Raw genomic sequence first — 12,270 nt, forward strand, 5'->3', positions numbered from 1 at the left:
ATTTTCCAAATCATTTTTAGTTTGGGCTATTAGGTGGCGCTGAAGGCGCTACCTTTAAGCCTAAACTATCGTCATTAAAATAAGAGCTTCAAATATGGGCTTTGAATGAGGGTCTGTAATGCTTTTCAATGAAGATGAAGTTTGAGGAGGGCTACACTGTTTGGTTAGTGAATCCCTCCCATTCCCTGCCCCTAGCCATGCTAATCCCTACGGCTAATCGCACCCATTCCTGTCCATCTCAGAGCTCTTTGAGCTCTTACATGGAGGTAGCCATCTTGGATGACTGTCTCTAAGGAAGTTCTCTGGTAGCGGCCATCTTTGAATGGGAAATATACCATGCATCTTTACAGACTTTTGTTGCCCTTAGGTACCACCACTTGACCTGTGCCTTCCACACAGATCAAAGGGGCGACTCATCCCATTTAATCTTTTTACAGCTTGGCTAGCTGTCGGTCACTCATCAGCCCCCTTGTGTTTTTTTTAGTTTGGGCTATTGGGTGTCACTGAAAGCGCTACCTTTAATTACTAAAATAAATTTGGGCAAAATAAATCCATCAGAAGCTGCCCCGTGTTTGCAGGGCAGACACTACACTATGTTCAGACTGAGGGACACTCCCTGCCTCACACAGTGGCAGGATGCTGCAGCCCAACTGTGATTGACAAGGCTAGGGTCCAATAGCATACTCGCATGTGCCTATGTCATTGCGGCTCCGACACAGCTACGCTCATTCCATAATTTTTATCCGCTCTCTGCTTGCCTCTTCTCAATGTCTTACCCCTCACAGAGCGCGCAATCTCTGGCTCCCTTGTACTGTTCTTTGCTTCTGTGCTCATGATGGTTGTCCTGCGGGCAAATAGTTGCGTGGAAATAGTTTAGGTAGTTGAGTATCGAGTCGAGTGATCTTCCAGGTTTTTTTTAGGACACAGTTGATTTGGGCAATCTGTCTGCAAAATGTCATCAAGTGGATTAATGGGAGGGTTACTTTTCCTTTTTGGCTTCAACAGGTTTACCTTTGTATGCAAGGCAGTCTTATGTTTAGCTTGTTCTAGAACTGATTCTGGGTAGCATCAAGCTTGTAATCTGTTTGTCAAGGTGTTGGCTGCTTCAGAGAATTCATAATCATTGTTGTATCTCTTCCAGAGGACTAGTTTATTGGCCCATATCTGATGTTCAAGGATGAAGTGTGGTTTAAAGAAGAACATGAAAGTATTAGCATAGGCTGTAGCCATCACCGAGCCCATTGAAGTGCCAGATATCTGAAGATGGTATTTTTGGTTAAACCTAAAATAATTGTTGTAAAGAATCATTTTGGCTAATTCCATTGTGAACACTTTGTCAGATTGAAAGTACTCCTCTTGCAATGAGACCCATTCTAGAGCATCAAGGCCCTCACTATGTGGAATGGAAATATAGAGACTCTGTACGTCTAGGGTAAAGAGTGTCCAGTCAGGGTCAAAAAGGGGTAAATCGTCAGGGCAGTGAGGAAATGAGTGGTATCCCTAAAATAGGTAGATGTTTTTTTTTATAACTTTGGTTTGTGGAAGTTTCTCTAAGAATTTGGCTATAGGATCAAAAATGCCGTCAGTCGCTGCAACTATGGGTCGGAAAGGTGGATTTGATAGGCTCTTGTGAATTTTAGGGAGTCCGTAGAATACAGCCATGATTGGGAATTTGTTTGTCAATTAATCTTGTCAAGTAATCTTTTGTATTTTCAGAGAACCGTTCTTCTGCCAACGCATTAATGAGTACATTGTCAATCATTGGTTTAATCAAGTTTGTAGGGTCATGATCGAGCAGGTGGTGTAAAGGTCAGTTTCCATTATGACGATAGCGCGCCCTTCATCAGCAGGTTTAATTTCTATGGTACGATCTTCAGATATTTGTTTGAGAAGCTTCAATTGGTGTTTACGCATGTTGTGAGTCTGTATGTGAAATTATTTGATGGTTTTCAGTCCTTTAATCATTTTAATCTCAAAAATCAAGTGCTGAGTTACGTACCGTGGGGTTAAACGTGCTCTTGGGTCTTATTTTGATCTCCTGCAAGTCAAAACCCAACGGTAACAATTTAGATACTTACTGACATTGAGTGGTGATAGTCAAATTAAATCTGATAGTACCATAACTTTACTACATAAACCTTCATTTACATTGCCACAGATATGAAACCAAAGAAAAGACAGCAAGGGAATGTAATTATATGCAACACATTTTATCATGTAACCTATTGTGCATACATCCATGATTGTTTACTTCAGTATGTTCTTAGAATGTAATTACACATGAGTACGACTTAATGATATTTAGAGCGAGGCGCCGAGACGTAATACATAGAGCGGTCATTTTGGAGGACTGGTGCTACGGGGCCAGTACAGCAATGATCCGTGGACCATACAGTAATGTTTGAATCCTTGGTGAAATGCCCCTTTTTTGTAATTATACACATCTTAAGTGTTCAGGCACTTATAGCCACATTTTAATGTTAAACTCCTGGTGATCTGCTCTGGAGTAAACAAACGTTGTACAAACTGGTCCCCTGCTTGGCTCCCTCTGGCCAGTATCTCCTCTGTCTGAACATTAGCTTATCAATCTGCTATTCACTGGAACCAAATCCTTTTGTTTGACTTCCAAGCAACAGGTTCCCTCTGCTCTTATTCCAGTCTGGATTGAGCCTCTAAAAATGACTTCTGGTTCATTCTCCAGATCTTTGCCTCTCCTATTGGTATTAGTCTATATTACCGCTATCTCCCTGCATTAGACAACATAGAGCCTTAACCACACCCCTTGTTAGGAATTGTTCTGTGCGGTTCTCTCATGGGATTATTCCTAATCTTGTCTCCCAGAATCCTTATTGGCTACCTTCGTGGGAAACTACTTAATGGGTTTGTTTTCAGGTTCAGATAATCGAAACTCCTCCTTTCTGTGAGAGTGTAATTTGTTACAATACTGTCCACTTTATTAGTGCTGTGACTGCGGGGACAATTTGTTGTAAAACATATGTTGCTTCACAAACACTCCTTTTAAAAAGGTCACAAACTGAAAATGTTAACATTAGATTTCCATGAATATGCAGGTATCTGCCATCAAACTTATATTTCTAAAATGAGCACTGACAAAATTAACAAATTGTTTATTAACATGTCAAAATTAAAGGTATTCTGTGCAAGATTAATACTGTCTTTTTTTTACAAACAAGCATTTGGTTTAATTGTATTTTTTACATTAAAAAGAGTTACAGACAATTCTGAATGTTAACAGCGCTCCTTTGAAAATACCACTCAACAGACAAAGTGGAACAGGTGGATTTGTTTCTCTGTAGATAAGCAAATCAGTTGCCCATGTGGCAATAAAGTGACCAACCTCTTCTATTTAGAATTTTAGTGGTAGTATCTTCACACCACAAATATGAAAAGTTATATATATAAACCTGTTGAAGCGAAAAGCTGCTTGCTTTCAGATGACCTTAAAAGGAAGAGATTACACTTTACATCTACTCTCTTAAAGATATAGCTGGCATAATACTCTTTAATTCTTTCCAATAATCTGTGGATTGTAAATTTTACAAATATTTTATTAACCATTTTGGGGAGGTTCAGGGCAGATCCTATCACCTCTGAGGACCACAAATCGAAGTGAATTGAACAGCTCAGTCTTGGGACACTTTTACAGTGCTTTCCACACGTTTTCTGCAGATAAATGACAATCTCATAATACATTTGTGTCTTTCTAGTGTATCAAAGTACAAGCCTGCCTTGTGAATAGGACGGGACTGTTTTGCTTCTTGTGAACAAAAACAGATGCAAATTCATTAGTTAGTCTAAAGAGAAGATTAGATACGTTTTTTAAACCAAATAATTGTTTTCAATGTTTGCACTTTTATCAGGATTTTCTTAGTTTTATGAACAAAGATGTTTGGGAAACAAATAATTTCATACAGAAAATATATTCTGACTTAATACGTACAGAAGGCTATTAATCTGTTTGGAACCACCCTTAATGCTGTTCACTGGTTTGTTGATTTCTGTTGGGATGGCCTCTTCATTATTTCATTGTTCCAAGTTCTACTGTTTTCTGGCTGTTCATTTCATGTCATGCTATCCTATTTTCCTTTCCTTACTTTAATATAATACTCAAATGTATGTCTATTTTTAAAACAAATAGTTAAGTGCATCCATAGCCTGGATTTAACGTGGTATTTATAGAGGCCTATATCATGCTTTGGATTCTTTGCATGCGAAATTCTCAGCCTGCCAAGTGTAAGACTAAGACTCGACAGTGGCATGTTAAGTGTTGGTTATGGACTTTTATTTTCAAAATAATACACGGGTTGGGAGAATCCTATCTATCCCTAACTCTGAGAGTTTTCCCTTCCTCAAGAAAACAAAGGGACATTTGTGCCAGGATGTTAACAAAAAGATCTTCCTGTGTCCGAACCCTAAACTGACCCTTACACTCTAAACCTAATATAATGTGCACAATGGGATTCACATAAGCTATCGCTCGTAGCTTTTCTTTCAAGTTCCAAAACACTAAAAGGTTTAATGTGTAAAAAGGAAAAGAATAACAAAGTTCCAACATGAAAGGGGTTTTTCCTTTCCCTAGATTTCTTTTGGTAATCAAAACGGCTCTCAATCGTGGTTGTCATTCACTTTCTCAAACGCTGTATTTCCATTAGCTCAAAAGGGTTCCTCTTAAAACTTCTGTTATACTCCCTTACCGGGAATATGGCTTTCTCACTTATCCTCCAAAAAGGGGTATGCTTCCTCCCTTCAATACTTGTTTACAATTTTACGTTTCCAAGTTTACTGTGCTTTCCACTCCTGGTGTACTCCCTGCCAGGATGTCACTATATCACAGGGTACAAGTACACTTTCTTTCCCACTCCTGGTTTACTCTGCTACCAGGATAAAACTGTTTCATAAATGCAAGTTTGCTTTTTTTCTTACTCTTGTGTGTGAGTCAAGTCTGTTTGCCTGATTTACTAACCTGCTAGGTCTTTCTTTTGTCGTCTCTAATGATTTTCTTTTATCCACAATATATTTGTTCAATATTGGGTAGCTGATCCCCTTTTAAGAAAGTTTGTAATACACTTTCACATTTTGGGCTATTTCCCCATTTGCACCATTATTCACATTTACATTAACATCTATTTTCAGAGAGTGGGTCGCCAACCTTGTCTCCAGTATTATTTGCAAAGATACCCACTTCCTTAAAGGTCTCGATTTAACTAGTTTGCGCTACTTCTGTAACGCAGTATTCACTTGCAGTTGCTCTAGTACCGCATTCGGCTTCCCTGGGTTTACCGGATGTCTTTGTCGTCTCTTGTGTCTCAAATTCCACACTTTGCCTTCTTCGCGCTACTTCTGTGACACCGCATTCACTTGCAAGCATTCCGGTAACCCATTCTGCTTCCCTGGGCTTACCGAATGTTTCTTGCTTCTCTGTTTTCTCTGGTTTGCTGACTCTGCGTCCTGTCAGCCAAGTGGCCTTCGCGTTGCCCCTTCCTGCAGCATATGGTTGCCGCTGCTGTTGACAGCCGAGCAGTGGGTTTTCTTTGCTCTGCTTTCCCTGCAAGCCTCTCATGCCAGCCCCAATCTTTCACCTTCGTTTTGCTCCCATTCCGCATTCTCAGTAGCAGCATCAATCACCAGCTCACTTAGTTTCTGCGCCTCTCTCTCTCTGATCTGTCAGCTGTGGCAGATTTAAACTTCCCAGCCTTGCCGACGAGTTTCCAGAGACTAGACCGCTGTATTGGTTTACCCGTCTAGGTCATCTTCATTGCTCCGGCGCTCTTCCTCGTCCAGTTGGAAAACAGGGGGTGGAGTATGTAGACACTGTATTTGACTGGGAACACCTATCTATTCTTAATCTAGATCACAATAAGCCATATAGGTATGTTGTATAGATGTATGTATGTTATCAGAAATTATGGTTACTAGGTTATTTCTAGCGAACATTGCCTTATCCCTCTGGAGTTGGTCTTCTTCCATGTGGTCCTCCCACAGATAGCCACCCCCAGGGTCAGAGCCAGGTAGCTTCTGCCGTTTCCTGGCCACGCAAGAGGAGCTTGCCTCCAGAGAATTGGTGACGAGGTTGCTAGATTCGTCACACAAGATAGCCAGAATGTTTAGCTGTTTAAGGGTGCATGTATACACTTAACGCTGTTGTGACCTCTGAACACAAGCACCAACTCACATGGATTTGCAGTCATACATTTTATTTAATAATTGTTTGCTGTTTTTTTTTTTTTGCCATTTGAATTTTGTCTGAAGAAAGTTGTTTGGTTTATTGGCAGCTATGACCGTGTGTTGGGTTCACGAGTAATGGAGAGAGGCTTCATATAGGTCTCTGTTAGAACACATGCACTTCTTGAAACATGACCCTGTTTGTCCAAGCATGTCTTGACCAGCTAATGTATACTGAACCAAGTGGGAACAGTTGAGTTTGAAGTGGTGAACTGTCTCAAGGAAGCATAGTTATTGCTGTTCAAATAAATGACCCTATGATGGGTTCTGGCACTTTTGTTAATGTGAAAATCTTGGGTGGGAAGGGAATGTGGTTCTTGAAAAATGGACCGGTCATGGGCAGGAGAGGGGACTTTCTATTCCCACTTGGTTATCTTCTGGTACCTCCGGTCCTGGAGGATATATGGATTCATGACCACCTGAAGGAGATGTGTACAACTACCTTTATAATTTACCACTGTGTGTAGGAGGGATCTAATGTTCTGCAACAATCTACACTTTGCTTCTATTAAAGCAATTGTGACGATTCCAGGGAATTCATCACCTCTCCTAAGGGGGGAGCTACCCCTTTTGGGACTAGGCATGTAATCCCTAAATAGGGATATGTTATCCTCCCTTGTGTCAGGCATCGAATAGTTTTGTTGGTGATGTGGGAGTTAACTTGTATATAATGGCTTACCACTTCCTACACCAATAGATGGTGTAATTTCTTACCCATTTTAGGCACTGTCGCCAACTTGTAGCAGAGGATGGAAGATGAGCCTACCTCCTTGTTGCTTGGTGGATGAATACCAAATCAGCATTAAACCTTCAGAGGTGAGAAGCCAGCAAGATGCAGAGCAGGAAAGATATCTCCCCTTGGGAGTTGTGGTAGAGAGAAGCAACCTCCTAGCGACTTGACAGATTGACCTGTGGAACGCTCTGCAATCCTTCCAGTACCAGAGTAGCTCAGCCCATGAGAGCCTCCTGCAGTGAAGAATGCCGGGGCACCGAACGAGTGGCGCAATGCGGCATAGATGCCGAAGCACCACAGGATAACGGCAGGAATGATGTTCCAGCTCCATTAGACACGGAACACCTGGAGGAAGCCAGAAGGAAGAAGTTGTGTGGGCCTACATTAATGCCTTCCCGTAGGAGCACTGCATGGAGACATAAGGTACATAGTCTCTCCAGAGAGTGGGAGAAGGACGGAAAGGCAAAGTCAGACCCCAAGGTGGGGTGAGAGCAACAAGGCCACGAGGTGGGGTGAGAGCAACCAGGTGCAGGCAGGTGGTGTAAGCGGACCCAGAGGAGAGGTGAGGGCGACCGGACCCCGAGGATGGGTAATGGCGACTAGACCTCGAGGATGGGTGAGGGCAACCAGACACTTATGAGATATGAGAGGGGTTAAAACCAGGAGCTTGGTTGTTAACTATTTATAGTGCACGCCTCACCCGGAGGTATCTGGGCGCATTACAAGAATATTCATATTCATGTTTACAGACAAAAGAAAAGCATTCCACACAATATTTACATATAAGAAAAGAATGTTACATACATAGTGATACACAACAAAAGCTGGGCAGGGTATGTACCTAAGAAATGCACAAAAATAGGCATGGAGATTTATACGCGAAGGAACACATAGAAGGTACAAGCAGAAAAGAAGATACTATTCTGGTACTTAGAAGTACAGTATGACTGATGAGAGATATATACATATAATAGTCGGATATAGTGTCTCTATGCGTACATCGGGTGAGGGGTTTGCAACTGTGTGTCTTTGGGGATAACCCATTGTTTGGTATCTTTCCTGAATTTGTTGAGTAGTTGAGTGGCGAAAACACCATGAGATTTCCTTGGTGTGAGAAGTCCAAGCAGAGCACCTTTTGCAGACATTTGAGCCAGGGAAGGTTTCCAATGGTGGAACATGACCCGGGACTGAGACAAAGTGCCCGGCAACCCAGGGTGAGAGAGACCAAACCAAAGACTGATACGCAACACTGAGGAGGGGGAAGGCAAAAGACATTTAATGCCTTTACTTGATCTGTGCAATGGGGCAAGACACCACTTTCTTATAGCAACAACTGTGAAGGCATCATGAAGTAGGATACAGACTTAAAGTTCAAACAAAAGAAATTGATTAACTTAAATGTCAGGATGGTAGAAGGACTAACTTGCCCTAAGCTAAGGTGGGATTTCCCTATCTGAGTGAAACTAAGGAAAGTCTGAGTCAGAGTTCAAGTTAAGTCTGTCTGTGTCCAAAATCTTTCCTTGCACTCGCAACTAAAGCTAAATGCTGCGTAGGGATGTCCATCAAAGAAACTGTGATCAACACAAAGTTCTGAGCTGCTTCCAGCTCTCCTCATGTTTTTCAGCTCCCCTTCTCCAAGTTCAAGAAAGTTCCACAAAAGCCTTAGAATTACCTTTTTTCCACTCAAGATAATACAATTCCACACAATTCTCATGGTTCCCTTCCCCGAGTTCCAAGCAGTATAGTTCAAAGAAAAATGGTCTTGAAGCTTTGCCCCAAGATAACCGGTGTAATGTCTCAAGTCTCAGGGCTCCCTTCCCCAAGACTTCAGCTCTGCCAGTTATAGCTATTTCAATCTTTTAAACAAAAGGTTTAACGCAACTTAAGGTCAGCTTGACCATATTCTTGAATTGCCTCATCCATACACTGGCAGTGCCCCCTCTTGGTTTTATTCGACAAGGTCCACCTACCACAGGTTGCGCAACCAGGAGCCCTCTCTTTGTGGCTTCTTGGCTTTATGTATAATATTCACACTTTGTCTACTCCTTGGTAGCCCCCTGGCTCTGCCAGAGTATGCCACACACCTTGCTAGTTTTTGTCCTGCCACACTGCAATTGTTTATTAAGTTCACTTTGTGGTGGTATTAGTTCTGTCCCACCTTTTATGGCACTCTTTCATACGGTTTCAGTTTGTTATATGTTGTATACATGGCCACTTTCCCTTTGGCTGTCTTATCACTTGCTTTGCCCATGAAGCTTCATTTAAGCAATACGCCCCGAGCCGCGGGTGTATTACCAAGTCAGGTAATGCCCCGGGGCCCATAGTTATAGGCCCGAGCAAAGCGAGGGCCTTAATGAAGGCCCTGGGGCACTACCTGACTCGGTAATGCCCACGAAGGGCTTATTGCTATTAGTACTCTGGGCCGGAAAACGGGGGTACTAATAGCATTATTTTGGATGGCAGCCTCCGGCCGTGTGGAGGCTCGGAGCAGGGATTGCCCCATTTCGAGCCTCCTCATTGGCTGAGGGGCTGCCACGCCCCCGCCAGGAACAAAAGAAAAGAAAGGAAAGGAATCCTGGGCGAGGGATTCCCGGTCAGGTAAAGCCCCGGCGAAGGGCCAATCAGATTGTAACATTCTGATTGACCCTCATCGGGTACTAATTAGTTTTATATTCCACAAGCTTAATTGCGTGATTTCATTTTGCTCTGTATTTACCAGATATGCAATGTGTTCAATGATGAAGTTTCATTCAGTTTGTTTAATAAAGTTTCAATATGCTTAATTTCAAATTCCCATTGGTTTGGTATTCAATATGCATCCAGCAGCTTGAATTGTACGTTTTCCTTTAGTTCGCTAATTTTACCACTTCGCCTAGGAACGCCCCCCTGCTGTCAAGTGCCTCTCCCGACACTCACCGGTCTTCAGCGATGTTCCCCGGCGGCTCGCGCTCTCTCTTCCAGTCTCCCAGGTCGGAAGGCCTGCTGTTATGAGCCCTTCTCACATTCAGGCACTTGTTTCTGCCCTGCTGACTGCTCCGCTGCCTCAGACTGAGTGTGGACAGCGTCCCACTCCCTCTGATGCTTCCGCAGCTCCGGCTACACCTTTCACGTTGCAGGGGCTCCTCACCAGCCTAACGGCCCAACATGCTTTGGGCTTCATAGACATTCTTGACGGCGTCCTGGCTCCTCCAAAGGTCCCACCACGACTGCCTCTTCCAAACACGGGTCCCCCTATTTCTCCCCTTGCTGCACATTGTCTGCTTTTATACACCCGTAACCTTTTAACAGGTTGCAGATGTATATTTCCAATTGGATTTGCCTGACCATGGTTAAGAGGACGTGCCTGTCCTTCACTCCACTTTACAGCCATCGTCCTCATCCCAGTACTGAACTGGTGACATGGCCTAGTGTGCATTATTCTGTCTCCTCTTCCTCATCTTAGTACTGTCAAGTGTGGGGAGCTTGCTTGTAATAGCCCATAAATGTTGGGGAGGGTTAGGCTGCTCATGGGGAAAAGGGGGATACCATGTCTCGGCCATTTTACACTTAATACCTTTCACCCTCTTTCTGGTGCGGTGATATGTCCTATAATTTTCTTGGTCAATGGGACATGGATAACAATATCCCATAACTGCCTCAGGGCTAGTAGATTCTTCCTGAAAGGAAAATGCTGAATACCGCGTCACCTGGGAACACCGTATTCCCAATCCCCAAGGGCCCTCTACCAAGGTGACCCTTCCTTGCTTCTCCACCCCCAGGGTCAGGATCCAAAAGCAATGGTCTTTCCCTGGCAAGGGGAGTAGGAGTAAGAATACCTGCAGGTTTCTCACAAATCACGAAAGGGTCAAAAACCAGCCACCATTCTTTTGTTTGGGCAAACGCCCTTATAGTACCTATTGTTAAAGTTAGGCTTTTCTTTAGTTTGCGGTGGAAGTAACAGGACTTGGCCAGGGACATGTTACTGGACTGCAGACTTTGATTAATTTGTCGAATATCCTGACCAGCACTCTGTAGGCACCTTTTTCCCTTTAAGAACAGAGCCAAGAAACATAGGGAGAGATTTGTTTTTTTGGCATTCAAATAAAAAATGACTTAACCAAAAATGCCACCGTCCCCTGATCATGACTTACCATACAATCCATTTCTATCATAGAAACAGCATTTTAAGATACATACCTGTGCTTTTCATTCACGGTTTGGAGATCAGTATTTTTTCATTCTCTGTAAAGGTTTACTCTGGTTTCATTGTTGAAAACGGTTGCTGGGTACTTGTGATACTATTTTAACTATTTTAATATATTTGTTATTTTACCATCGATTAACCACAGTAAATGTTTTTAGTGTCTGCTATTTTATATTTTTCTGTCACCTAGGAACATCAGCTCAGCAATTGGATGCCTCTTTTAGTACCAATGCTTCCCTTGAGATCTTTGAGGTGGACTTTGGAGACCCTTCCGTGGACATGAAGAACAGAGGGGTCCTCCCCTTCACCAGCAGGTAGCCATGTCTTTCCACAAGAGTTGTATCCTTTCCTAGGAATTCGCAAGCTATTTAAGACTGTTGTTCTTCTAATATTTAGTACAATTGCCTCTGCTTTTCCTAAGTTTGTTTTTAATGTTTGATTGTATCAAATATTCATTGTTGTCCTACCAGCGTTTACTATATTAAAGCTGCTTTCTCTCTGGCAGTAGAGTCTACTTAAGCAAATAGACATTTTTTGAACAAGCGTTCTGTATGTGCTGGCAACATCAAGTTTTATGTTCTCATGGTTTTTGTGAAATGCATTTTGAGCTTGTCTTCTGGTTCGAATCTTTTTAACAGCATGACCTTTTTGTGGAATTAAATTTGAAAAGACGGTAGTGCTGCACTTCCATCAGTTGTTCAATGTACAAAAGTAGTATTTTGCTCAATGTATGTAGTGTTTACTATGCTATGATGACCTTGGAAATGGCTGCACTCTGTGGTCCAGCACAGGACTCTCCTCTTCAACCTGTTCTTGCTGTTAGAGGTTGTCCATCTGTTGCTAAGAGGGGCTGTGAAGTGGAGTTATGAGGACTGACCAGTAACACGATATTACCTGTGGAGCCTCAGCAGCGAAAGAACAGAGCCCTGAAAGGACACTCCCTCAAAGTCTAAAGGAGTTGATTGAGAGGTGGGACATGGTGGGGTCGAACACTGTTTAGAACTAGTGGAGTTCTCTGATGTAACTGGGTTGCAGGAAGTACAATGGATGCAATGAGGCACTGAAGCAGGGAAGCAGCATTCTCATGGGAAACGGTGGCACAGATTTTAAA

General features: G+C 42.7%; 1 protein-coding gene across 3 annotated transcripts in view; it reads left to right on the forward strand.

The window, feature by feature from the left end:
- SEC31B (SEC31 homolog B, COPII coat complex component) overlaps nucleotides 1–12,270 on the forward strand; it is a 2,991,081-nt gene that overhangs the window by 344,140 nt on the left and 2,634,671 nt on the right. For all 3 annotated transcript variants that reach the window (XM_069610491.1, XM_069610490.1, XM_069610492.1), the window contains one exon: nucleotides 11,350–11,473. In XM_069610491.1, the coding sequence (XP_069466592.1) occupies nucleotides 11,350–11,473 (124 nt within the window). The remainder of the gene's footprint in view (nucleotides 1–11,349; nucleotides 11,474–12,270) is intronic.

The sequence above is a fragment of the Ambystoma mexicanum genome, chromosome 8, assembly GCF_040938575.1.
Source record: "Ambystoma mexicanum isolate Mex_15411 chromosome 8, UKY_AmexF1_1, whole genome shotgun sequence".
Classification (NCBI taxonomy): Eukaryota; Metazoa; Chordata; class Amphibia; order Caudata; family Ambystomatidae; genus Ambystoma; species Ambystoma mexicanum.